Genomic DNA, 24,489 nt, shown 5'->3' on the forward strand with positions numbered 1-24,489 from the left:
AACATAAATTTCTGTAACGTTATTAATCATTAGTACCCTCCACATATTTTGTGGGATCTTGCCTTCTGCTCTATTCCCACAGCTTGATGCAGAGGTACCAAATGTCTTTTCTCCAAAAGACCTTGCCTTTGGTCTCACTGAGGTTAGGCTGCCACGGGGATGAGATGTGCAACAATGTGAGAGTAAGAAGACTGAAAGCTGAACCATTAGGATACCTAAACGGTGTGAAAACCAACGGAGGAGCAACGACAAGATCTGGTAGGGAAAAGTGTCACAGTTAACAGGGAGGGTCAATGCAAATCACAGAAGTGTAAGAATATCTATTTCATAGCACATGAGTTCAAGATGCCCCAATTTAATTAGCCTGTGTAACTATCTTGAGACCTTGCAGATTACCTACCTATAAATGTCAAACTGGAGGCTGGTGTAAATACTACAATGACTAGGTTGATTCAGCAGATTATTTTCTCTGCATCACACTCTTCAGTAAGGCACCACGATACCAATCCCAGAAACACTAGGTGATTACGCTGGTCCATGCTGAACGAGGAGGACACACCACACCTGGACAAAGTTATGCAAGCAATCGTCTGAAAAACTAGCAGCAGGGGAGGATGTTCAGTTTAGAAAGAAACACATCCAAAACTAGGATTTTATATTAGAAAAAAAGCTATGTTTTTATAATACAAATTACATAAAGATGGACATAATTGTAAGTGATCCTCAACCAGAACATGAATATACGAAAATTTTAAGATGCATCAAGAGAACATCCATCTCCAGACAGAGACTATACGCCAACCCAGCCTTGGTCAGGGAAAGGGGACTCTACAGGCCTAGTCTCAGCATCCCCATCAAATGTAGGTAGAGGACGTCACATTCCCCACTTCTGAAGTTGCATCAGGCTGTGCCCTGCCCTCCACTGCAGTCCTATGCAGTGAGACCGCAGACACTGGGCGAGGCAGCAGCACACCAATGTTAGGAGGGGAAGAGGGTGCAACCTCACTTCTAGTATTTCACATTTGGAAGCGTGCCTTGGCAGTGAGGAGCAGCCCAAGGCCCTTCCCAGGAAAGAAGCAGGCACAGGGGCCAGGACTCAGGCTCCATTTTGACCCAACGTTTATTGTCCTTTTACAACATGTCGTTTTTGGTTTAGAAACTGCTTGTGATTAGTTTTTCAACATTAACTCAAAAGCATGTAAAATAAAAATCAACCTACTTTCTATATAAACACCCAGCAACTGTAGCCCTTCGCCCTCCGGCCCAGGTTGGGTAGGGGGAAGGGAGGGCTTAGGCAGCATTGAGTGAAGTGCAGATGCTTTGCTGTGGGGACTGGTGACAATGCCTTTGTTCACACCCACAGAGGTTCCCTGCACTGCTCTAAACTACAGCAGAAACGGTGCAGGCCCCAGGCCCAATTCCTTGTTGGTAATTCACTCTCCGCCTCCCAAATGAAAATCGCTTTTATTTTATCGCTTTTGTATTTTTTTTTTTGCAACAGTAACCCCCTGTCCAGAGTCTGACTGCAGCTGAACTGTTCACACTGAGGAATGGAGCAGGCCGTGGCGCACACCTGGTCCCTCCTGGGCGAGCGCCCCCACCCTCAGGGAACAAGGTCCAGCCAGGCCAGCTCACTGCTCGCTGGCCGCCACCACTTAGCCATACAGGTCGTCATCGTTATCTTCCGTGTACACACTGCCACCCGTGCCACCGCCGCTGCCCTGACTGGGGCCAGCTCCGCCCTGGTTTCCTGAAGGGAATCTGTATCAAGAGCAGAGGCAAAAAAGAGGGTTAGGATAGGACTTGTGTATGATTTTCACCATTAGCCCTTTTGTGTCCTTAGGGCTCCCACTACCTTGGTTGTATAGTTCCCCAAGACGACTTAAGCATAGCCCACTGAAACCTAGTTACCTGAAGCTGCCAAAGCCCCGACTCTGCTGAAGGGTCTGAGCAAACATTTCATATTTCCGGATGTCATTATCACTGACAGAACGGCGGGCAAAGCGCATGGCTTCCTCAAAGTGATCTCGGCGGATCTCAGGCACTGGATCATCCTCTTCTACTTCCTGTAGGATGGGTAAACACAGACCACCAGGGCTGGTTAAGGCTCTGCCTGGATTCCTTCCCTAGCCTTCCTGACCCCATTATTGCAGCAGCGGATTGGGCCTCTCCTATCCAACTTGAATATGCTGCCAGGCCAATATTCCTAAAACTGAGTCATGCCTTGCTTAAAAACCCGCCAATGTATTCTGGGAATGGTAAAACTGTAGGGCCAGATTTCACTACCAAGAGCTTATGGTGGGAACAAAAAGCTGATTTAAAGTGACATGAGAGGGATTTCCCTGGCAGTCCAGGGGCTGACACTCCGGTCATCCAGTGCAGGAGGCATGGGTTTGATCTCTGATCGGTAAACTAAGATTCTGCACGCTGCAGCCAAAGAAAGGGGAAAAAGTGGCATGAGGGAACTTTTTGGGATGACAGAAATTTGTCTATCTCAACTGTGGTAGTAGTTAGAAAACTTAAAACATATTTGTTAAAAAGCATGGAAATAGTATAGTAAAAATAGTGAATTTTACAATATGTAAATTATACCTCATAAGCCTATATTTTCAAAAAGAAAATGTCAATGACTCTCAGTGCTTATCACAACTGAATTACACCTTACCCACAGGCCTCACTTCCAGTAACACACGACCTCTACTGTACCCAGGTTCCCCAATTCCTGCGGTTCTACTCCTCAAGCAATTGACTTGTGTGACTCACTTCCTTTACCCAACCTCTATTTTCCTTATAGTCCAGGCTCACACCCTATCTCTTCTACTAAGCTACTGAACTGCTGTGACTTTGGATCACTGTAGTTTATAAGCTTTTATGAGAGGGAGAGAAACATCACTAACGGTAAAGAAAGCCAATTACTTATTTGCTCATTAAGTCAGTTTCCAACACTGTACCATGATATAGTGGGAAACAAGCGAGATAACAAGAGTCCCTATCTTTATTGAGCTTATATACACATACGTATCAAATTCTGCATTTAATTCAGGGGGTCCATGGAACACCAGGAATAGGTCCATAGATCCTAGCTTCTCAGCCCTGCTCTATTTGTTTCTGTGCTCATTTCTTCTCAGCCTTTGTAATTCCTGATGGACGTGGTTATCTACTCAGCATTTTCTCTTCCATGGCATGCTAAACCTCTCAGACAGATGAACTTTCCAAAACCTTACACTCTAGGGCACTGTGGAGAGTCCCCTGGCTCCCTACGTCGAGCACATCTGGGTTAAGGATGCAGACTCACCATGGCTGATGGGTTGGTCTGCCGCTCCCGTTCTCGCCTGATTTCACTCTCGATCGATTCACGAATGGCCAACTTGCAAGCACGTTGGCAAATCTCTGTCAAGTCAGCTCCAGAGAAGCCATTAGTCATCTTAGCCAGGAACTCTAAATCCACATCCTAAAAGAAGCAACAGAGCTACCTTAGCTTTTAGCCTCTCTTCCCCTGAGATTCACTGATCTTTGAGCCACCCAAGTACTCCCAATTCCAGTTTGTTCCATCCTCTGCCATCAGTTTTATTCCTTATTCTAGATCATCTTAATACCCTCAAATCTTCCATCTTCCCTTTTCAACCATAACCCCAGGAATCCCCAATGAAACCGTGTCCAGGAACCAAGGAGCATTCCACAGCCTGCAGATTCACGACCCAAGACCTTGCACCTGCCTTGGCAACTGGGGACTTGCGCAAGTTGGCCTTGAGGATTGCAACACGGGACTTCTCATCGGGAAGCGGGATATAGATGAGCTGATCAAGGCGGCCAGGTCGCAGGATGGCAGGATCAATGATGTCAGGTCGGTTGGTAGCGCCAATGATAAATACATTTTTCTTTGTGGACATGCCATCCATTTCTGTCAGGATCTGGTTGATGACTCGGTCGGCAGCCCCACCACCATCTCCAATGTTGCCACCACGGGCCTTGGCAATCGAATCCAGCTCATCAAAGAACAGTACACAGGGGGCAGCTTGGCGTGCCTGTGAGAGGGACAGGTGGACTCAAGCATCAGCACAGCTGGGTCTCTCAGACCCGAGAAAAATGGTTAACTGAGCTGCCAGAAAGGGATGGTCTTACCTCTCCCAAAGAACAGCCTCTACCCCTAAGTTGTTCCCAAGCAAGTGAATTGATAGCCCAGCCACTTGGAGCTCACCTTGTCGAAGATTTCCCTCACATTGGCCTCAGACTCCCCAAACCACATGGTGAGCAGTTCAGGACCCTTGATGGAGATGAAGTTGGCCTGGCACTCATTAGCAATGGCTTTGGCCAGCAAGGTTTTCCCACAGCCAGGAGGTCCATAGAACAGTACTCCCTTGGAGGGTGTCATGCCAAACTTGAGGAATTTGTCTGGGTGCTCCACAGGATACTAAGAAGAAAAAGAAAGAAGATTCAGGGATATCTCCCCCAGTTTGAAAGAAACCCAACTTAACAGAAGCATCCTCCCACACCATCTCATGGTGTAAGGCGACAGGCTTCTTGGTGCTTCCAACCTCAGAACAGCAGGTTCCTGAATCATGCTCATAATTTCTGCAATGAATGTGCCAACACCCCAATACCACCAGCCCAATGACAATGTGCTGAGGCAGTGACCCACCCTGGACCAAGCACCCTACCTGGACCAGCTCCTGAAGCTCACGTTTGACATCCTCCAAGCCCCCAATGTCCTCCCAGGTCACCTGTGGCACCTCTACCACAGTTTCCCGCAGTGCTGATGGGTTGCTCTGGCTCAGGGCCCACTAAAAAGGGAAGAAAAATTGGGGATGAGAATTGCCAGGAAAGAGATCAAAGTGCATGTGTGTGTACCTGAAAGGGAGAGTGGCCCTTACTCGGAAGTCATCCATAGTAACTGCCAGGGAGTTCATGACCTCAGCATCAATGGTCTCGTCTTCTAGGTCAATGAGGTCCATCTTCTTGCGGATGGCCTGCAGAGCAGCCTCAGAGCACAGGGCTGCTAAGTCAGCTCCCACGTGCCCATGAGTCTCATTGGCTACCTGCAGAGAGAAGATCCACTTACTCTCCTGTCTCTGAGACCTAGCTTAGACATCTCTCTTCTGCCTTAGATAACAGAACCCTGCCCTCTTCCTCTGACTCCTATCACTGGGTCCTCCATTTCCCTGAATACATACCAGCAGCCCTTTCATTAGCTGGACTTTTAAGTATTCAAGCCTGCACTTGGGGCCTGGAAATAAAGCTGCCCCCAATATTCTGGTTCACCCTATATTCTGGTTCACCCTAATTCAGTGTAAACCAAGAAAAATGCCAACCTTAGTTTCCTGGATTCAATCTCAGATCACCTCCCTTTCCCTGCCCAGGAATTAAAATCAATCGCCTCATATCTGAAGACTCTGTCCCTAAACAGTTCCCTTCAACTGTCTGGAAACAAGACATCTGAACTTCTGGCCAGCCCTCATCAACATGTCACCTGTTCAAGGTCCACATCATCTGCCAGCTTCATGTTCTTGGTGTGGATCTGAAGAATTTCCAAGCGTCCTGTGGCATCAGGGATTCCAATATCCACCTCTCTGTCAAAGCGACCTGTGAGATGATGCATAGACAGGGATCATTTCTGGTGCATAGGGAAGAAGGGACCAGGCCTAAGGAGTCCAACCATCCCACTGTGACCAGGAAATGTCTGGTATTAGCACTGAAAGCCCCTTATCTTGGGAAATCCCTCAGTCTCAGGCAAACCAGGATGGGTGGTTACCCTGGACATGACATGGAATAAGGGAAAGAAAGGACCCTACTCTTTACCTAACTGCAAAGGGCTTCAAGAAATCCTCAAAAAAAAAAAAAAAGAAAAGAAACCCTCAGGATTAGGTGACTTAGACAAAGGACAGATATGGGACCAACAGGATTAAGCCCACTGGAGACATAATCTCCCCATGAGTAAAGACAGTAAAAAAGAGTTATTTGGGGTCCTTACCAAATCGCCGTAGGGCTGGGTCAATGCTGTTGGGTCTGTTGGTTGCTGCCATAACAATGACATGTGCTCTCTGCTTTAGGCCATCCATGAGGGTCAACAACTGTGATACAATACGCCGCTCCACCTCCCCATGGGTCTGTCAGGACAGAATGTCTGGTCAGAAGTGAAGTCAGGACCTTTTAAAACCCTACTATCCCCTTGGTTAAGTTCCTACTTTTTCTCTTTTGGGAGCAATGGCATCCAACTCATCAATGAAAATGATAGCAGGAGCATTCTTCTCAGCCTCTTCAAAGGCTTTACGAAGGTTGCTCTCGGACTCACCAGCCAACTTGCTCATGATCTCAGGACCTGAACGCAAACAGAACGCATGCAGTGACAAAAATACCTCCCTCCTCAATCTCAAAAGTATTCAGATATCTTGTCTGTCTAGTTCAGAGACAGGTGCTGGGTGAGAATGTGGTAACATCTGCCTACTTTCCCACAGCCCCTACGAACAATTATCTCAGGGTAGCCACCAAGCCAGGATAAAAGGAAGTCAAGGGGCTCAATACACTTATCTCAGTTGAGCTGAAAGGTATGAAGATGGTGACAGCAGATGCTGTGGGACCTCTGGCCAGAGCAGAAGCAGCACCAGTTGGACCCCTACTGGTCCTACTGAAATATCATTTCAGCATCATTTCAGTGAAATATCATTTTCAAAGAGATAGTTGATCTCAGCCAGTCTTCCCCCAAATCCTCTCAAACAAATAAGCATAGACATTTTGAGTTCTCATTCTAACTTACTCCTCTTTAATGTCTTCAGCCTGTTAATGCTCTTTCTCAAGGAGGGATAGATCAAGGGACACCAGAGTAGCATACCCTCCCCTTGCTGCTTATCTGTCTGCAGTGGACTTCAGAATACAAACACTGAAGTATACATGAGGCTACGTATACAAACGAGCATGTCCACGAGTTCTCCTGCTCATGAGACTGGGTCATGCTTAGCTCAGAGTGAAATCTAGCCAAACACAAAGTGAACCAAGTCTCCTACCATTGATCAAAAAGAAGAAGGCGCCAGTCTCATTTGCCACAGCTCGAGCAATCAAGGTCTTCCCAGTCCCAGGAGGTCCATAGAGCAGGATTCCCCGAGGAGGCTGAGGACCAGTTCAGAGGGTTGATTAGGTTCAGACTCTCATCTTCTCCCAACCCCAGGTACCCTAAAATGGCCTAAGAAGGGTTCTATTTAAACGGGATGAGAATTAGAGCTCAACTCTGAATGAGCCCTCAAATAGCAGTTGCTAGGAAGACACTTTACTTCAGACCATACTCACTCCTCTTTGCAGCAGAGATAATAATGCCAGAAAGCTGACAATACTTATGAATGCATAGGAGACAAGAGAGCAGAGAAACCACGCTAAGAAACTCTTAGTGTGAGTGAGTCTGAAGCTCCTGGATCTAGGAAAAGTTAGAGGGCATTAGGCCAAGGGGATGACTTTAGACAGGTAAGAGCCAAGAACTAGCTCAGCCATTTAAGAGTGTTGGCCAGAGGCTCACTCACTCCTATAATCACAACCCTCTAGGATTTATTATCATGTTGGAATGCCTTCCCCTACCAAAAGCCACAAGTTTTCCTCTTTGAAGTTGTCTTTTCTCTGGCTTTATCCACTGGAAGGATATGGAAAAGTATCCCCCCAAAAAATAAATTTATTTACACAATGTATACTAGGGAAAGGGATAGATGGAAACTTCATCTTCAGGGTGTCCTATGATATAGGAACAATTGAGATGTTACATTTTAGACCAGCAGTTCTCAAATATTCTGGACTCAGGATCCTTCACACTGCAAATTTCCTTTATGGCTATTGGACAACACTGTTCTAGACAAGTTGGCAAACTATGGTAAGACTTAAAATAATAAATATTTAAAACAGACTATTTATATATTTATAGGGTCCATTAGATAAGAACGGTCTTTACATTTTGAAGGGTTGTAATTAAGAAAAGAAATTCAACAGAGAACTTAACTGGCCTACTCTGTTCCAGACCATTAGCAGCTTTAGTGAATTTAGAGTGTTTTATAAACCTGAATGTAGTACTTCCTCTCAAATCCAAGGCAATGATGAAACACAAATATGAAAACAGGACCTAAGATTATAAGATTAGACAGTGAGTAGTTGTTAATCACCACCCTAGGCTAACAGAGCCCAGAATACTCACCTTCACACCAATGGCCTTAAAGAGGGCAGGATGTCTCAGGGGCAACTCCACCATCTCCTTTATCTGAGCTAACTGTTTCCTGCAGCCACCAATGTCATCATAGCCCACTTCATTCAAGGACTCCTCCTCATCCTGAAGATGGAAGAGAAAAAGAAAAGGAGAAGGTTAGAATGCTACGATCAGCAAAAGCTGAGTTTCCCTAAAGCTGGTGTAGAGAACCTGCTGTATGAGAAGGTTCTCCTCTAAGGGGATCATGCCTCAAAGAAAATTCAAAAAACCCTAGGGCAAGAATTTATTCATATGGCCATGCTGCGCAGCTTGTGGGATCTTAGTTCCCCAACAGGGATCAAACCCTCAACAGTAAGAGTGCAGAGTCCTAACTGGACTGCCAGGGAATTTCCAATCTTTGCTTTTACTGTATATTTGTTTATTTATTCCATGGCAAAGATTTCTAGCATAGCCTTTCCTTGTTACATTGTCCTTATTCTTATTGCGGTGGGCTCCCCTAAGACCTGAAGCTAGAAACTGTGGGAAACGGGCAGGGGTCTAGATGTGATCATCAGCATCGCTTCTTCAAAATTTATTTCAACCACTAGACTCATTAGACTCAATCTAGATTTTAAAAATTATTGATATCAGATACTTCTTAAAAACACCTAGGTCCAGAAATGAATAGCTATGCTTTCCACCTCTGGGAAGTAGCTTAACCATCAAGCTTGAGGATTCTTTTGAACTACCACACTACTGCCCCGCTGAGCACTCACAAAGTAGGGTACCGGGATCAGGAAGAGAACTCACCTCTCGTTTGATAGGTTCCCCTTCACAGTGGATCACTGTGTCTGGAGCAACAATGCAATAAGGACTGGGATCTGTCTCCACTACTTTGAACTCTACGGCACGCATTCCACCCCGGACAAGGAAAATGTCTCCTGTGAGAGCAATCAGCACAAGAGCAGTCAGAGGTGCCTATCACCAGACAAAGCTAAGAATTCCCCATCAGAACCTGGGATCTAGAATGCCAAGTTCACTAGATATTGTCCTTTCTCCTTCTCATCCACATCTTATTAAGCATCAGGCAAAAAGAGAAAGCTAAACTGTGAAGAGTCCTTCTGCCCCTTAAAAGACAGTGAATAAAACCTGATGTGCCAGGAAGAAGCCCATAAGATTTTTGACTTCTAGGGTATATATAACCCAAGCCTGCACAACAACCGCGAACAGAAGAACTGTGCTAAGTATTAAATACACTGTGGACTGTGATACACCCCAAATGGCCCACCTCTTCCTTCAGAGATACAAAAGATAGCTTACTGTACTGGAGCAAGGAGTGGGACTGGGAAAAGGGGGAAGTGCAAGGAAGCAGGAAAGGAGAGAGTACACAAGTGCAGAATGTGTGTGTATGCATACATGTAGGAGAACAGACAAAGACGGACCAAGGTTTACTTTTGGGTATCCCTACAACAGCCCTTGAGTTCAGTCCTTAGAATTATCTCTCACCTTTCCGGATGGGTCGATAAGCTTCCAGAAAGTATGGCTTAAGGTAAACCTCAAAGAGATTGCCAGTGATGCCTTCCACCGTGTCATCGATGGGTAGTACATGGATGCGTTTGCCGTACTTCACATCAGGGCAAGGCTGGATGCTGAGGATGCAAGCAGACTCCACGTTACCAACCACACTGCAGCCCCAAGCACTTGGGTGTCCAAAAGGGCCTGGCACAGAGAGCTGATGGCGAGCGAAAGAGAAAAGGCAGGGATGGCTTTAGGTGAAGAGAGGCAAGAGGGTAGGACGGGAGCGAGGGCAGAGCACCAGCCAAGCAGAACGGGTCACAGGCAGGGCAGGGTGACGGGGGGGAGGGGGGCCTCCAGAAGAAGCTGCTGGGACTGCCCACTCACCATCAGTGAGGCAGAAAGACCCACACATCTGGAGTCCCCACGAAGACACAGAAGGGAAGGTCTTCAATGAGACATAGCCAGGGATGACCCATTCTGGTTACTACTGGTAACCCAACATTACAAAAGGGGACGTCAGTCTGACAAGTGTCAGGGTCAGAGAAATACAAGTGAAAAAATCATCTCGGTCAGGTGGTCAAAGCACCTTGAGAAAGTGACTAAGCACTTCCAGGAAGAAGGCTCCATAAAACCTAGAATCCCCCAAAAAGAATCAGAAGCCTGAGATGTTCCTGGCCAGGTGACAAGATGGTTGGGTAGCACTGGCCAGTGATGACTTCAAGATGGAGAAACCTCTTGCCTAAAGTCTAAAATCACTCAGACTGGAACTATCCTAGGCCTGGCTCAAACTATGCCTCTCACCTCGATTAGCTTGGATCTTTATACAAACCTGCTAGGAGTCCACCTTCCATGCCCATGCTCCATCTCATCCTAGCCCCAACAAAAGCCATTAATGCAAGGCTATAAGCTTATTTGGCAGATACAACCCTCAAATGGCATCCTAAACCAAGGTCTATGGTGTGACCGCTGGTAGAAAAAAATAAAGGTACCAAGAAAGTCAAGAAATGCCAACCTGTCCCAAGGGTCATGCAGAGGCAGATTTTGAAGTCCCAGAGGCAGACCCAAAGCCTAAAGACAACCTAGAAACCTAAGTCTTCCCATGGCCTGCAAGCTCCCAACATCTGCAGGGGCCAAGGCCTTTGTCGGGGTACTGCCTGGACAGCGGGCAGCCTCTGGCCTCCCATCCCTGAGGGGCCAAGAACTCCACACACACCTGATGACATCCCCCAGGTGTACGCGAAGGTTATTCCGAACAACTCTATTCATTCGAATCTTCTCATCAGAACATGTGTCATCAGAAAGCACAATGCACACAGCTTCCCGCCTCTTCTTTCCTTTCAGCAACACTGTGTCCCCTCGGAACAACTGCAGCTCATCCATCTTGGGCTGGGGAAAGAAGGTTAAGGCCTTTGGGTCACTGGGCCAGGGGATACGCAGCAGCCCTGGAGGTTGGGATTCCCAGTAAACCCCATTCTATCTGTGGTCACTGCAAGAAAAATGAGAGAAGAAACCTGGGAAAAGCCCTCAGGTTAAGTGCCGTAAGCAAAGATTGGACTGTGGACCCAACTTACCTGGGACAAGGATACCACGCTGTTGTCCTCATTGATGGCTTCATCAACAATTAACCGATTGGGACGGTTTTTCTGTTTAAGAATGGCTGTTGATAAATCATCGCCTTTTGAACTAGAAAGAGAAAAAGAAGTCAGTTCCAAAACAAATTCCAGCAATGTCCCCAACAGTCTCTAAAACTCACACTTAGGAAAGAAATAGTGCATTGATGAAGCTGTCCCCACATAGAGCCCAAATAAAGAGAAAGTCAGTCAGGATCAAGAATGCTTATTGAGTATATATTACAATTCCTGTTTCAGCAACTCTTGGTATTATTCCAAGTACTGGTATCCTAGCTGTAAGGCCCCAGGTGATCTTGCCTAGGGTCAGGAAACTAAGAAAACAAAAGTGGAGGCTGAGCAGTAATTAGAGAAATGAAAATAGACAGTATAGAATAATAATTAAGAGAAGGGGCTCTGCAGTCAGACCTGTTGGGTCTGAATTCCAACCCTGCCACTTAGCTGTGATCTTGGGCAAGTGATTTGACCTCTTTGGAGGCCAATATAAAATGGGGACTACAATAGCACTCATCTCAGAGGATTACTATCTTAAAATAGTGAGATGTTGAAGGCAAAATGGGCTGTCTTAAGTGAGATATGAATGCCTGGCATATGGTATGACGTTTAGTATGATTAGCATTGCAGAACATAGCACAAGCTCTTTCTTTGCTGACCTTATTGCAGTGAGTAAGACAACCTCCCATGGGGCTGAGAGAGGCCCCAAGCCCCACAGAGTAAGCCTGGAAACTATGAAGAAGAATCACCAGAATTACCCTTCCTACTGGCTAAACTTGCTGAACGCCAGAGCATTCTGTGCACCACAGGAATGCAAAGCGTAAAGACCATCATATTTGAAAAAAGCGAACACACAACACTATCAGATCTGGAATCTTCACCAGAAAGAAGCTCAAGCTCAAATGGAGTTTCACAGTTATCTTTGCAAAGACACACAACTCCATGGAGTTGGTTCAAAAAGTTAAAACCAAGAAGTGCTGAGACATGTGACAAATCCAAATCCCTCTTGTCTAAATCAAAGTTGCCTGAGTCTGACTCAGTTTAAACTACCTAAATAAACTACCTGAACCACTTCCCAACACCAATTTCTCTGTGGGCTCTCCCTTTGAAGAGAAGGTCTTACCTTCTCTTATTAAGGCTCAGGAAAACATGGGCATTAACCCAAATAAGGAGGCCAGACAATGGAAGACACCAAGGAATAAATAAAAAGAAACATTTCCCATGGACTATTTCTTCACTCAACAAATTAACAAAGGGTGTGTTTGTGTGTGTGTGAGCTTCCTGGCACTAGCGGTAAAGAACCTGCCTGCCAATGCAGGAGACTCGGGTTTGATCTCTGGGTCAGGAAGATCCCCTGGAGGAGGACATGGCCACCTACTCGTCAGTATTCTTGCCTGCAGAATTCCATGGACAGAGGAGTTTGGCAGGCTATGGTCCATAGCGTTGCACAGAGTTGGACATGATTGAAGCAATTTAGCATGCACGCATATATATGTTTTTCCCTGGTGGTTCAGATGGTAAAGAACCTGCCTGCAATGTGGGAGACCTGGGTTTGATCCCTGGGTTGGGAAGATCTCCTAGAGAAGGGACTGGCTACCCACTCTAGTATTCTTGCCTTGAGAATTCCATAAATACACCAGGCACCATTCGAGGATCTGGGAATTATCAGCCAACAAAAGACAAAATAGTATTCTTACTGGAAATATCGTCACAATTCGCAAGAAAAAAAGACGTCTGTACTCTAGAATAACAGCTAGGAAGTTAACAGGATTTTTTTTTACATCCTTTGGTCCTGATATATTCAAAAGTAATATTACACAAATCCCACTCATATAAAAATGTTATAAGTTTTCTGCTGACCCTCTCACATAACCTGGATCTTTATTTATTCCCTTTAAACTAACTTCCAAGAGTGGAGTTTCCTTAGCTTAAATTTGCCTCCCCCAACCCAAAAGTCCTCTGGAGAAGGAAATGGCAACCCACTCCAGTATTCTTGCCTGGAGAATTCTACAGACAGAGGAGCTTGGTGGGCTACAGTCCATGGGGTCACAAAGAGTCGGACACGACTGAGTGACTAACTTTTTAACCCAAAAGTGGTGATCACAATGCTGCAGGGGCATACTCTTCCAATGCTTATAAACACCCTGGAAAGCACCGTGGTCAATATGAGAGAGCAACTTAAATCCATCAATTCTCCCTCTCTCCCACGCATCAAAATATCCTTCAAGGCCTGCCCATCTTCCTGTCTGATGTATAGGGCTAGGGCTAGAAAAAAATTAAATGTCAGGTGCCTCTAGCCATCACTTTGTATTTTAACCCCAAAGCTGCATTCTAGGAAAATCTCCATTCTGCCTACGTTCCTGACTCTGGCACTGGAGAAGAGTGGGATGCTGTTAAAGACCTTTAATTCCACATCTATCTACTGAGATCAAAGGAAGTAACCTCTACATGACAGAATTCAGTTTGATCCTGGGCCAACAGTCCCGGAGAACTGATTTGGGGGACATCCTCCTGGTAGTCGGCATGATTCAGGCCCCTTTCAGAACCCCAACGGGCCACAGGAGACTTGGACAGGGTTCAGGTAAGGGTCAGCAAGATGACCTAGAGATCAGAAACCGTCTTATGACTCCAGGTTCCAAGAATTCTGGACTTTTACTTTCAGTCTTGGAAACTAAAGACTAAGAGACTACTTTAATTATTAAGTAGTTCTTTTAAATAGGCACCTGAGTAATACTTCATCTCAATTCAGAAACTTGAAAAAAAGGAACAAGTCTCAAAAAAAAAAAAAAACCACCTAAACTCTAAACTCAGTAAACTGATTTGCATAGAAGGGTTTCCACAGGATGGCAGTGTCTCCCCCTATACCCCCAGTATCTAAAGCTCTTGATTCTAAAATGGGCAGAGATGGTCAGGTTTTATCTGATGCTTTCCTAAGCAGAGGGCCCAGGATTTCTCAACATAGCTGCTTAGGGAAAGGAATGTGTGAGTTTAAGGGAACTCTAACCTTCACACACAAAGGCTGAAATCTAGAAAGGTCGACAAAAAACTGAGATTTGAATTTTAGCAAGAACCTAAAGAACCCCATTTCACAACATCAAGGAAAACTGACGAAAGCCTTCTCGTATGAGTAACAGGCCTCAAGTATTAATATGAAGGCTGCCAGAAGCGAACGGCTGGGCCTGCCCTTTCCTCAACAGCCTCTCACCACTCAGGTCTTCAACTACTGGCCACGCCGACCCAGCTCTAAAAGGGCTTTCGTGAGCTTCCCTGAGTTCCCAGGCCCTTCCCAGCGCCGGCCTCCGCCTCGGTCTCCGGGCTAAGGCCTTCACGTGGCTCAAAGTCCACGCCCACCGGGCCCAGTTAGGGCGTTGGGCCCGCCGCGGGGCCTGCGCTCTCCTGGGACCAAAGGCCCAAAGCGGGTGGCAGATCAGATCGCAGGTGGGCGCCGCAAGGCCCCGGGGCTCTGCGCCGTCAGTGTGAGCCCGCAGACCTCACTAGGCCGGGACGGCCGTTCCAAAGGAGCCAATGAGGCCGGCCCGGGCCTGCATGACACAGCACGATCTGGCCCAGGCCCCGACCCAGGCCCAACTCAAGCCCCGCCTAGGGGGCGCGCGGGTGCGCAGCTGGGCCCGGGTCCGCGGCTCCTCATTCGCCCCTTTCCTCTTCTTCCCTCTCCCTCGTTCCCTGTCTCCACCTCCAAGACGCGCCCACAGCCAGGCCCGGCCGGGCCTACCCAGCTCGGTGGGTCTCCCGGTGCGCGCACCCACAGGGGGCGGACGGGCACGCGCACACACTCACTCAGCTCCGGAGGCCATGGCGCGCGCTTCTCCCAGCCGGCGGCTGTGGCGGACCGCGGGTAACGGCTCTGAGGGGTGGCAGGCGACCGACTGGGCCGGGACTCGGCTCTCCCGGAGAGGGGGCGAGTGGCGGCGACAAACCCGCAAGCCTCCCTCTTGTTTCCTCCCAGCGGCACTAGGGCGGTGGACGAGCGGGCGGGCGGCGCTGGCGCCTGATCCGCGAGGGGGTAGCGGCAGCGACGACTCAAACGACGGCTGCAGACGCTTCGCTAAGACTGAGCGGAGAAGAGCCGAATCATCGGAAGGAGAGGTGCTCTCACCCCAGCCAATCAGCGCCTGCCGTGGCGACTCCCGCCCGCCTCTCCGTGCCTCTCCCCAGCAACCCGCGGACTGGAGCCAATCAGGAAATTCGTTTGTGGCCTGGCTCCCGCCTCAGGGGCGCAACACGCCTAGTAACGTCACGTCAATTGGCCGCAACGATACGCTTCCTAGACGGATTGGGATTTCCGACCAATCAACGAAAAGAATAGGGCCAGATCGACTGGCGAAAAGAGAGCCTTTATCCCTGGGAGGCAGACTCTCCCACTTGGCTCCAGTTCATTGGCTCCTGAGTTTACCCTACTAGAAAAACCTGGCACAATGGATTGAACCCTTATATTAGTCTAATCCAGTTGTATTGATAAACTACACACCCGTCTTCTTCCAAAGCCTGAGTATCCACTCTAAGCCCTCTCCTTGCTCCTTCAGGACGCCGGCTCCAGCCACCTTTATTCTGGACTCTGACTAGCACCCCAGCTCTTAATCCACTCTACCCTATCGTCATTACACCCTTTGATAATCGTAATCCCATAGGCTTTACAGTTTCTCGGGGCTTGGAGATACATGCTTCCTTTCCACTAGTTATTAATATTCATGGCTAAAGGAGGGAGTGGACTCAAGTCCCGAAAGGAGTCAAAAGGCAGCTACAGAACACGCAGCAGATTCAACAGAGCCCAAGGCAGTAAGAAAATTGTACACTGAGACTTGGAAGTCCATGGGCCCAAAATGCCAGGTCGTTGCTGTTAAATCGCTAAGTCGTTTCCGCCTCTGCAACCCCACAGACTGCAGTGCGCCAGTCTTCACTGTCTTTCACTAGCTCCCCGAGTTTGCTCAAATTCATGTCCAAACCGCCAGGGAGCCCTAACTATATTCAATATGCAGCTTTGGGGGCCCGTCGACTGAATTCACCCTTCACCCTCTATTGACACAGACATATTTGACTCAGACAGTGGAAATCCAAATTTGGGATTAGAATGGGGGTGGGAAATCTGAGACTCAGAGGTCTGCTTGTCTCTCTCCTCTAAGAATTTTTGCTTTCAGGTAACAAGGATTAACGAAGAAGACAATGGCACCCCACTCCAGTACTCTTGCCTGGAAAATCTCATGGTCGGAGGAGCCTGGTAAGCTGCGGTCCATGGGGTCCCTAAGAGTCGGACACGACTGAGCAATTTCATTTTCACGCATTGGAGAAGGAAATGGCAACCCACTCCAGTGTCCTTGCCTGGAGAATCCCAGGGACAGGGGAGCCTGGTGGGCTGCCGTCTATGGGGTCGCACAGAGTCGGACACGACTGAAACGACTTAGCAGCAGCAGCAGCAGCAGCAACAAGGATTAAAGGCACTGCTTCTTGAGTAAGGATTCCCTTAGCCCCTTCTCAAGGCTCATAAGGTAGATGATGTTGGAAGAGGGTATCATGGACAACTGGCACTCAACTGAATCAGAAAGCTGTGAGCCTTCCCACTCAAGTATATGTAGGAGGCAGACAACAGGTAGATATGAAATTTTACTCAACACATGAAAAGGGAAACAGGATAAAAGGTGCTATGAGCAAGTCAATGCCTTGTTGGTGGAAGCAGGGTTTCTCTGGAATCAGAATAGCAGTAACCAGACCAAATTTTGCAGGACTACCACCAACCTCTCCAATGCCAGACATATACTGGAATGGTCAGCTCCAGCCACATTTCCCAAGGATGGGATAACAGAAAGCCCTCCCCACAGATGGCCCACTGAGGCCCCAGTTCTGGTTCTTTGAAACATGGCAGCTACAGGTCACAAGTCTCCAGATGTCTGAAATTCCTCACGAAGGGTTTCACGGTCAGGGGGACGGATCCAGCCCAAACAGGTTTCTAAGTACAGGGGGAGGGACCTGAAAGCAAAAAGGGTGATGTCTAAGGGAGGATAGGCAGAAGGTCACTCCCTTAATTCACCACCACCCCCAATAGGCCTAAGGACTCTAGAAGCCAGCTGCCCCCTAAACCTCACCATGCAGTATTCTCCGGTAGCAACTCAGTTTGGGCCTCCAGCCTCCTCCAGAGAGCAGTGGCCTCATCTCTCCGATCCAGCCTCCTCAGAGTCTGAAGCAGGTGATAGGAAGCATCTTGATTACCTGTAGCCCCACCCCAGAGCACAGGGCCTTAGAACTTGACATAGACTTAACATCATTTTATAAAAGGGGAAACTAAGGCCTAGAGCAGGGATGTGTTTTGCCTACATGGAATCAGGGGTACATCATTGCCAACAATGCCTAACCCTGGGCACTCCCTGCCCAGGACAAAGGGCTCAGCTGACCCTGCTCCTGCCCAACATACTCTCAGCACAGGCATGGTCTTTGTGTCTGAAGACATTAGGAAGCCTAAAGAACTCCTGGGAGGCCTTCACACAAGCTTGTATGTCTTGCATATGTCTGCACAACTGTTATGTATCCCTACATATATACAGGCACAACCTCACCCACCCCTCCTATCAAGGAACATACTCTTAAACTAATCCCCAAGTACCTCCCCCATGGCCCTCTCTGTCCTTACACGTCTGTGCACAGCTGACGGCCTGCACATGTACGTACCTGGACACATCTGCACACTGAGAAGGAAGTCCTGTAGGGCTTTGGTATCCTGGCCAAGGGCCACCCATTCCAGTCCACGACTAATCAGGGCAGCTGTCCGAAGCTGTTGTAGCGCCATATCTGATGTACACCCCTGCTCACAGCTGGAAGCAGGCCCTGGGGACCTCTCCAAAAATCAAGACATTTGTTTCCAGCCAGACCGTCCCCAAAACCTCAATGCCGTATCTCTTGTGTTTGGAGTCCCTTTCTCTTAAATCTCTTGGTGGACTAGGACACATGGAAAGGAAACCACCACCACCACAGAGGAAAACTAAGTCTAGCTCACCCTGTTCTTCATCCTCAGGTATGGCCCGGAAGAGCAGCTCAAGACACCTGGAGTGAGACAGAGAGCAGGGATAGAGAAGAGTCAACCTCAGAAACTCCAGGGTGAGTAGACTAAAAATAGAGCTCACCAACTCAGGTCCCAATTGCAAAATTATCCCCCCACATTTCCCCTAGGGTCCTGGTTGGCTTCCTGGACTCACCAGCTATATTCACTAATTGCCTCCTTTTGGGCCCCCAGTTGCACCCAAGCTTGGCCCTGAAGCAGATGGGTAGCAGAGACCCAGGGTGAGCAGTGTGGTGACTCTTTGGTTCTTCTTCTGGCATCTTCCCACAGCCGAGGCCTCTTGGGAAGCAGAAATGATGTGCGGCTAAGCAGCTCCTCACATACGGTCAAAGCATCCTGGGCTCGGCCTGCCTGGATCAACGCTGCTGCTGCCTCCAAAAACAACTCAGGCATACAGGGCCCTGGGGGGCAAGGTGGTGGGGAGAACTGTGGTGGGAGAGAATGCAATGTAGTGTCTTGAGGAGACATGAACCACTACCTCCAATACCATCACCAGGCTCTAGTATCATGCAGGGACCATCCACTGCTTGCTGCCCTGGATCTCCCTTGCTCTGGGAACCTTCCCAGTCTGGTCTCCCAGAATGGACAGAAAGAAGAGCAGAGGAAAAGTCAGAAAAAAGCACTCCTGCTCTACTCCAAAGGAAACTCCAACTCTCCCACCCCACTACAGAGAAACGTGGCATACCCACCTTTGGCTCTGAGCCATCCAGCAACAGGGCGAGCAGGTCCAGGTAATGTTCTGCAGCGTCCGCTGCCCTGAAGAGTCATAACCCACGAGCCTCACCTTAGGCCATAGCAGGGCCCTCCAAAAGCTCTTAGCTAAGGGCCCTGGGGTGAGGGGAGGGTGAGATGTGGGACTCCAACATTGGCTTGTATGGATCTACACTATTTACAGTCTGGATCTGGGAAAAGACTTTATAGAGTTTTCAAGATATAGGAGGTTAGTGACTGGGTAAAGAGTCCCCAGCTCAGGTCCAGCAGCAAGGCAGGAAGCTGACTGTGGGGACCTGTATCCCACCCCTGACTTGTTTATCCTCTCAACTTGCAAGAACAGAAGCAGTCACACCACAGGGGAGGCATCAGAAGTGGGGAGGGGCGCTCAGGTGAGCAAGATGGACCTCACCTTCCTGTCTGTAGGCATCGGCTTGCTAGCAGGTACTTGGCCTGGCTCTGTGTGCCACAGTGAAGGGGTGAGGCTGGGTCAGGTCGTGGGAGTAATAACTCTACCTCAATGAGAAGCTGACGGGCTTCAGGGATACGAGTGATACTCAAAGCCTAACAAAAAGAAGAAAGTATATCTATAATCTCCGGGAACTATACATCCTTCTACTTAAACCTTGACTAGTCACACCAACACAAGCATCTCAGCATTTCCCGCATCTTCACCTGGCACAGTTCCTTACCTCAACCAGCAGCTCCAGACTCTCAATCTCCGCTGCTATGTTCCCCAGTTGCTGATATAGCCTGGAGGCCTCCAGAAGTGGGGGACCCCAGGTTGATCCCTCTTTCAGGGCTGCAACCAAGTAGAGCAGAGCTCTCTGCGGACTGCCCTGGGGGTGAAGGACACAAAGGACATGAGCCTCAGCTGCCCTCACAGAGCAGAAAGCTATGGTTTCTCCAGCTCATCCTAGGACGGTCTTTACCATCTTACGAAGACAGGTTCCCAGGGCTGTGTACACCTGGACCAACAGAGACCGTGGGCACAGACCTGAGGCCGCTTCATGCAGGCTGCTCAGTGCCTTGGGCAAGCTCCCTGTGATCAGCTCCTGGAGGCCTGTGGGCAAGCAGGCGGTAGGCTTAGAGAGGCCAACAAGGCAAGCGGGCCTGATGGGGAAGAGCACAGAGAAGTCCCACCAAGCTGAATGGTACAGGACAGGAAAGACGTGAGCCCAGAGGACTTCTTAAGACAGGAAGTGGAGGGCAAGGGACAAGTCAGATTGCTAACTGGCCTTGACGATAGGCAAATGCTGTCAGAAGGACATCCCGCAAGCCTCGGGCATCCTGCAGGGTCAGCGGAGCATCTGACTCCTCAGCGGGGGGTCTCCAGGTTTTCAGAAGCAGCAGCACATCCTCAGCGGCCCTGCTCTGGGGAAGAAGGATGATGAGAGGTTCCAGGCTTGTAACCACCCCTACTCTATCTCAGTCTGCCCTGACTGGACTTTAAACTCAAGGGTCCTCTTGATTCTTGTTCCCTCATTTCTAAGAGATTAATAGCTGTGGGGAAAGGATACAGGTAGGAAGAAAAATCTGGGGCAGTGATGATCTTGAATCTTCTCACTCAGGGTAAGTCCACGAGGACACAGAGCAGGGACCATGTTTGGGTTACTGATGCAAAGACTGAAGCAGGGAAGTGACTTCAGCAAGGTCACAAGAGCCCTAATTCTACCCAAGATAATCAAGCTCCCAAGAAAATCCCTCCAATGAGGAACAAATCAGAGCAAGGTCACCTAAGAGTCCTGAGAGAACCAGGGTCTTCTGAACCCCAACCCAGCAGCCTTTCCAGCACATGATGATGATACTGCAGCTAGGAAGGGTGGGAGGAGGAAAGAGACCCTTAGATCCAGATCACTATCTGAATTACCTGGCTAACAGTCAGGGTCTGCAGCAGCAAGGTCAGATCCCCAAGACGGTTCGTGGTCAGCCAGAGGGCAGCCTGCAGGCCAGCAAGGTGGTGAAGGGCAGGGAGCAGCCCCGGCAGGAGGGAGGAAGCACGGAGGGCGGAGTCCCACAGCCCCCTGAGCCCGTGTTCCGGCCTGGCTTCCGGCTGCCCCTGCGTCTCCAGCACTGTAGAGTAGACACACAAATAGAGCTGAGACGCAGCCTCATCTGGCTTCCCTCTCTGCAGGAGCCCGAAGGTCACAAAGGTGCTCCTGGTCTGAGGGACACATGGAGGATCAAAGCAAAGCATCTCTGTGAAGGTGACAGATTATGTTGTTCCTCCTATCCCCCCTGCAAGAACTTAAGCCCAGACTGAGGCCGGCAGGGGCATGGAAGGCGCTCTGGCCCTCACCTCTCTCAAGAGCTTACGCCCAGACTGAGGCCGGCAGGGGCATGGAAGGCGCTCTTGCCCTCACCTCTCTCTAGGCCCTGCTGGATATCCTGTGCCAGCCCCTCAGCGAAGCCCTGGGCCAGGCTTGCCCTCAGGGTGATAAAGTTGCAGATGACAGTCAGTTCCAAAGGGAGAACAGAAACAGTCGCCGGGAGCCCTGGAGCAACAAACGCTGATCTCACAGACTACTCTCGGGTGAAAGAGATCACCCCACCCCAAGCAAAATGGCCTCAATAAAGAACCCATTCTGGTAGATTATAGAACGGCCAGAATGTTTCCCAAATAGGCCATCTTGGAAACTGCTCCTTCAAATGCTTGTGTGTGTGTATGTGTGTGTGTGTAAGGGAGAGATTCACCTGTACAAAGATGATTCCATTCCAGTCCTGTCTGTGTCTTAAACAGGACCCCTTACCCCAAATAGGCCATCTTGGAAACTGCTCCTTCAAATGCTTGTGTGTGTGTGTGTCTGTGTCTGTGTCTGTGTGTGTGTAAGGGAGAGATTCACCTGTACAAAGATGATTCCATTCCAGTCCTGTCTGTGTCTTAAACAGGACCCCTTACCCCAAATAGGCCATCTTGGAAACTGCTCCTTCCAATGCGTGTGTGTGTGTGTGTGTGTGTGTGTGTGTGTGTGTAAGGGAGAGATTCACCTGTACAAAATAGGCCATCTTGGAAACTGCTCCTTCCAATGCGTGTGTGTGTGTGTGTGTGTGTGTGTGTGTGTAAGGGAGAGATTCACCTGTACAAAGATGATTCCATTCCAGTCCTGTCTGTGTCTTAAACAGGACCCCTTACCCCCTGAGTAATCGCCTCAATTCTAGACATGCAAAAGAGGAACTGGTCTCTGGCTGCGGAGCGCAGGAGTGACCATCCTGGGGAAGGCCCTACTTACCCCGCAGACTACAGAGGAGTCCCCTGAGCCCTTCCAGTGCATTCTGAGCCAACTGCTGTCGCCTCAGAGGCAAACTTGAGTCCTGAGCAACCTGTCAATTGTGGGATGGGATAACAGTACTTTCCTTGCAGCTGTGGCAAGGGGTGTCATTCTCCAGCCATTTCTGGTTCTTTAGGGGAGGTCAAGCTCAGCCCCTCCCCACTGGCCAGAGTAAATCCACTGCATACTCTTGTCCTGGTATCTGGGGGTTGCAAAGCAAGGGTCCCAGCAACCGCGTTACCTTGGCCTGTCGAACTAGCTGGTCATTCTTTTCCCTCCACAGGTCCAGGCAGCTGACGTGTGAGGCTGAAGAGCCCAGAGGAGTCTTGTGAGCCATGATAGCCAAGGCTGGGCCCAGACACCTGAAGGGGGCTGCTGAAGGGTAAGCCTGGCCCCTCTGGAGCCCCCACTGAGCAAGGAAGAAAGGGTTCGTGCACTTCTGCTCCCGGCCAAGAATCCTTTGCTGTTCGCGAGGTTCCAGTCAGGACGGCCTACCTTTTCCGGGAGAAACGGACTCTCCTCTGCTTGGCGGGGATTCCACCTCCGCCTTTTCTACCCGCGCTTCTGGTTGGCCCGGTTGGCAAAATGCTAGGCGCCGGTTGGTCGTCTTCAAGGGTTACTTACTCCTCGCGGGAAATTGAAAGAAGGGGCCAGACCAGAGGCCGGAGGCGTGTCTGAGTGGGGAGGTCGTAGGGCTCGCCGTCCCGCAGTTCAGCCATCGAGGCTGCCAAAGCCTTGGGAAGTTGACCTCAAACACCCGGAACCCGCGGCGAAGCCCTTCCCTCCCAGCCAAAGGCCCACACGGGCCGGGAACCTCCCCCGCCGCGGCAGGCTGGCCCGCCCTATGCATGCTGGGAGTTGTAGTACCAGTGGGAGCCGCCAGGAAAAGTCCAGCCCCAGAAGTCTCTTCAAAAAGAGCGGACCAGGACTTCCTGGTGGTCCAGTGATTGAGATCCCCAATGCGATAACGGTTCGATCCCTGATGGAGGAGGATCCCACATGCCTCGGGGCAACTAAGCCCCGGAGCCACAGCTACTGATTCTGCCAGCTGCAACAAGAGAAGTCACCCAAGGAGAAGCCCGCCACCACAAGGAAGCGTAGCCCTGCTCCCGGCAACTAGAGAAAGTTTAGGTGCAGCACCAAAGGCCTAGCGCAGCCATAAGTTAAATAAATAAGAACCGACCGGGGACGGAGACCCTTGGTAATCGGCACATCCTATCACCGTGAGGCACCAGCATGCTCTCCAGTCTGTTCAACCACATGCGGTCCGACTGGCTGGCAGCGCAGCCCCCGGCTTGTGCCCCCCGCGCTGCTCAGATGTACCTGCCCGATCCTCAACAAACGGAGGCAACAGAACTGGAGCTCTACATGCAAAGAAAAAACAGACTGCGACCCTTGCCATCTACACAGTCAACTAAAAATGGATAAACTGGACTCGATTAAAATTAAAACCTCTTCTGCCACAAAGACACCATCAAAGATGTAAGTCAAACCATTGTGCTGTACACCTTAAACAGTGATGTCAATTATATCTCAGTAAAACTGGGGAAAAAAAATTCAGAGATGATTTCTCAATAGAAAAGAAATACAAGAAAAGTCAAAGAAAAGTCACAAAGTGGGAGAAATTATTTGCAAATCATATACCTCATCTCTTCAAGTGGTCTCATCTCTTCCTGTTCTGGGCACCCTCAAACCCCAGTGCTGACCCTTCTCAGAAACCGCTTTCCCATGTTTTGAGTGGACACTTCCATGAGGATTTCATGCCAGCACTTTAACACAACATAGAGGGGCGACGGAGACACCTGAGGATCTTCAGGTTCATACAGTTTAGGCCCCAAGTCAGGAATAATCAATGGGACAAGGTGTGTGAGATGGGCAAGCAGGTCTGCTCCAGGGAGGCCTCCAAAGGAGAGAGGGCAGAGTGTTCTGAAGTGAGCACACACGGAGGATCACAGCACTACTGGGGCTTCAGACAGTGAGTCTGTGCCCCGTGACGCAGCTCTGTTATCGGCCAAAGCAAAAGAATTTAGTAAGATACATCCCATGGCAAAGGGAAATGGCAGGTGGAAAAACAGTGGTGATTTGCAAAGAATTGGGAGAAGTGAATTCAGACAACTCCAACCACTTCTCAAAGGGTCTTAGATGCAGCCA

The 24,489-nt window shown here is 49.2% G+C and overlaps 2 protein-coding genes across 6 annotated transcripts; both read right to left on the reverse strand.

Annotated features, from left to right (window-relative positions):
• Positions 1-1,102: 1,102 nt before the first annotated feature.
• On the reverse strand, positions 1,103-15,386 carry VCP (valosin containing protein). Its single transcript, XM_061132164.1, has 17 exons — positions 15,091-15,386; positions 11,242-11,353; positions 10,884-11,056; positions 9,659-9,801; positions 8,963-9,093; positions 8,165-8,296; positions 6,999-7,101; positions 6,183-6,316; positions 5,969-6,104; positions 5,468-5,580; positions 4,872-5,036; positions 4,659-4,781; positions 4,199-4,411; positions 3,717-4,025; positions 3,296-3,451; positions 1,912-2,066; positions 1,103-1,761 (listed from the first exon to the last, which is right to left on the reverse strand). Exons 1-17 carry the CDS (start codon positions 15,105-15,107, stop codon positions 1,656-1,658), a joined length of 2,421 nt encoding a protein of 806 aa, XP_060988147.1. The 5' UTR covers positions 15,108-15,386; the 3' UTR covers positions 1,103-1,655.
• A 1,507-nt stretch (positions 15,387-16,893) lies between these two features.
• On the reverse strand, positions 16,894-24,458 carry FANCG (FA complementation group G). 5 transcript variants are annotated; one of them, XR_009691040.1, is made up of 14 exons: positions 22,580-24,458; positions 22,300-22,390; positions 21,433-21,564; positions 20,940-21,142; positions 20,308-20,443; positions 20,002-20,132; positions 19,762-19,908; positions 19,482-19,633; positions 19,048-19,114; positions 18,495-18,784; positions 18,296-18,342; positions 17,971-18,126; positions 17,391-17,482; positions 16,894-17,274 (listed from the first exon to the last, which is right to left on the reverse strand). XR_009691040.1 is itself a non-coding variant. In XM_061132166.1 (14 exons), the coding sequence occupies exons 1-14, from the start codon at positions 22,673-22,675 to the stop codon at positions 17,178-17,180; spliced, it is 1,869 nt and encodes a 622-aa protein (XP_060988149.1). In that variant the 5' UTR covers positions 22,676-24,458; the 3' UTR covers positions 16,894-17,177. The 5 variants fall into 5 exon arrangements, 2 of the variants coding, with proteins under 2 accessions (XP_060988149.1, XP_060988150.1); XM_061132166.1 differs by having other exon boundaries at positions 17,391-17,514; XM_061132167.1 differs by lacking the exon at positions 21,433-21,564 and having other exon boundaries at positions 17,391-17,514.
• Between the last annotated feature and the right edge of the window lie 31 nt (positions 24,459-24,489).

This window comes from Dama dama, chromosome 29 (genome assembly GCF_033118175.1).
Source record: "Dama dama isolate Ldn47 chromosome 29, ASM3311817v1, whole genome shotgun sequence".
Lineage (NCBI taxonomy): Eukaryota > Metazoa > Chordata > Mammalia > Artiodactyla > Cervidae > Dama > Dama dama.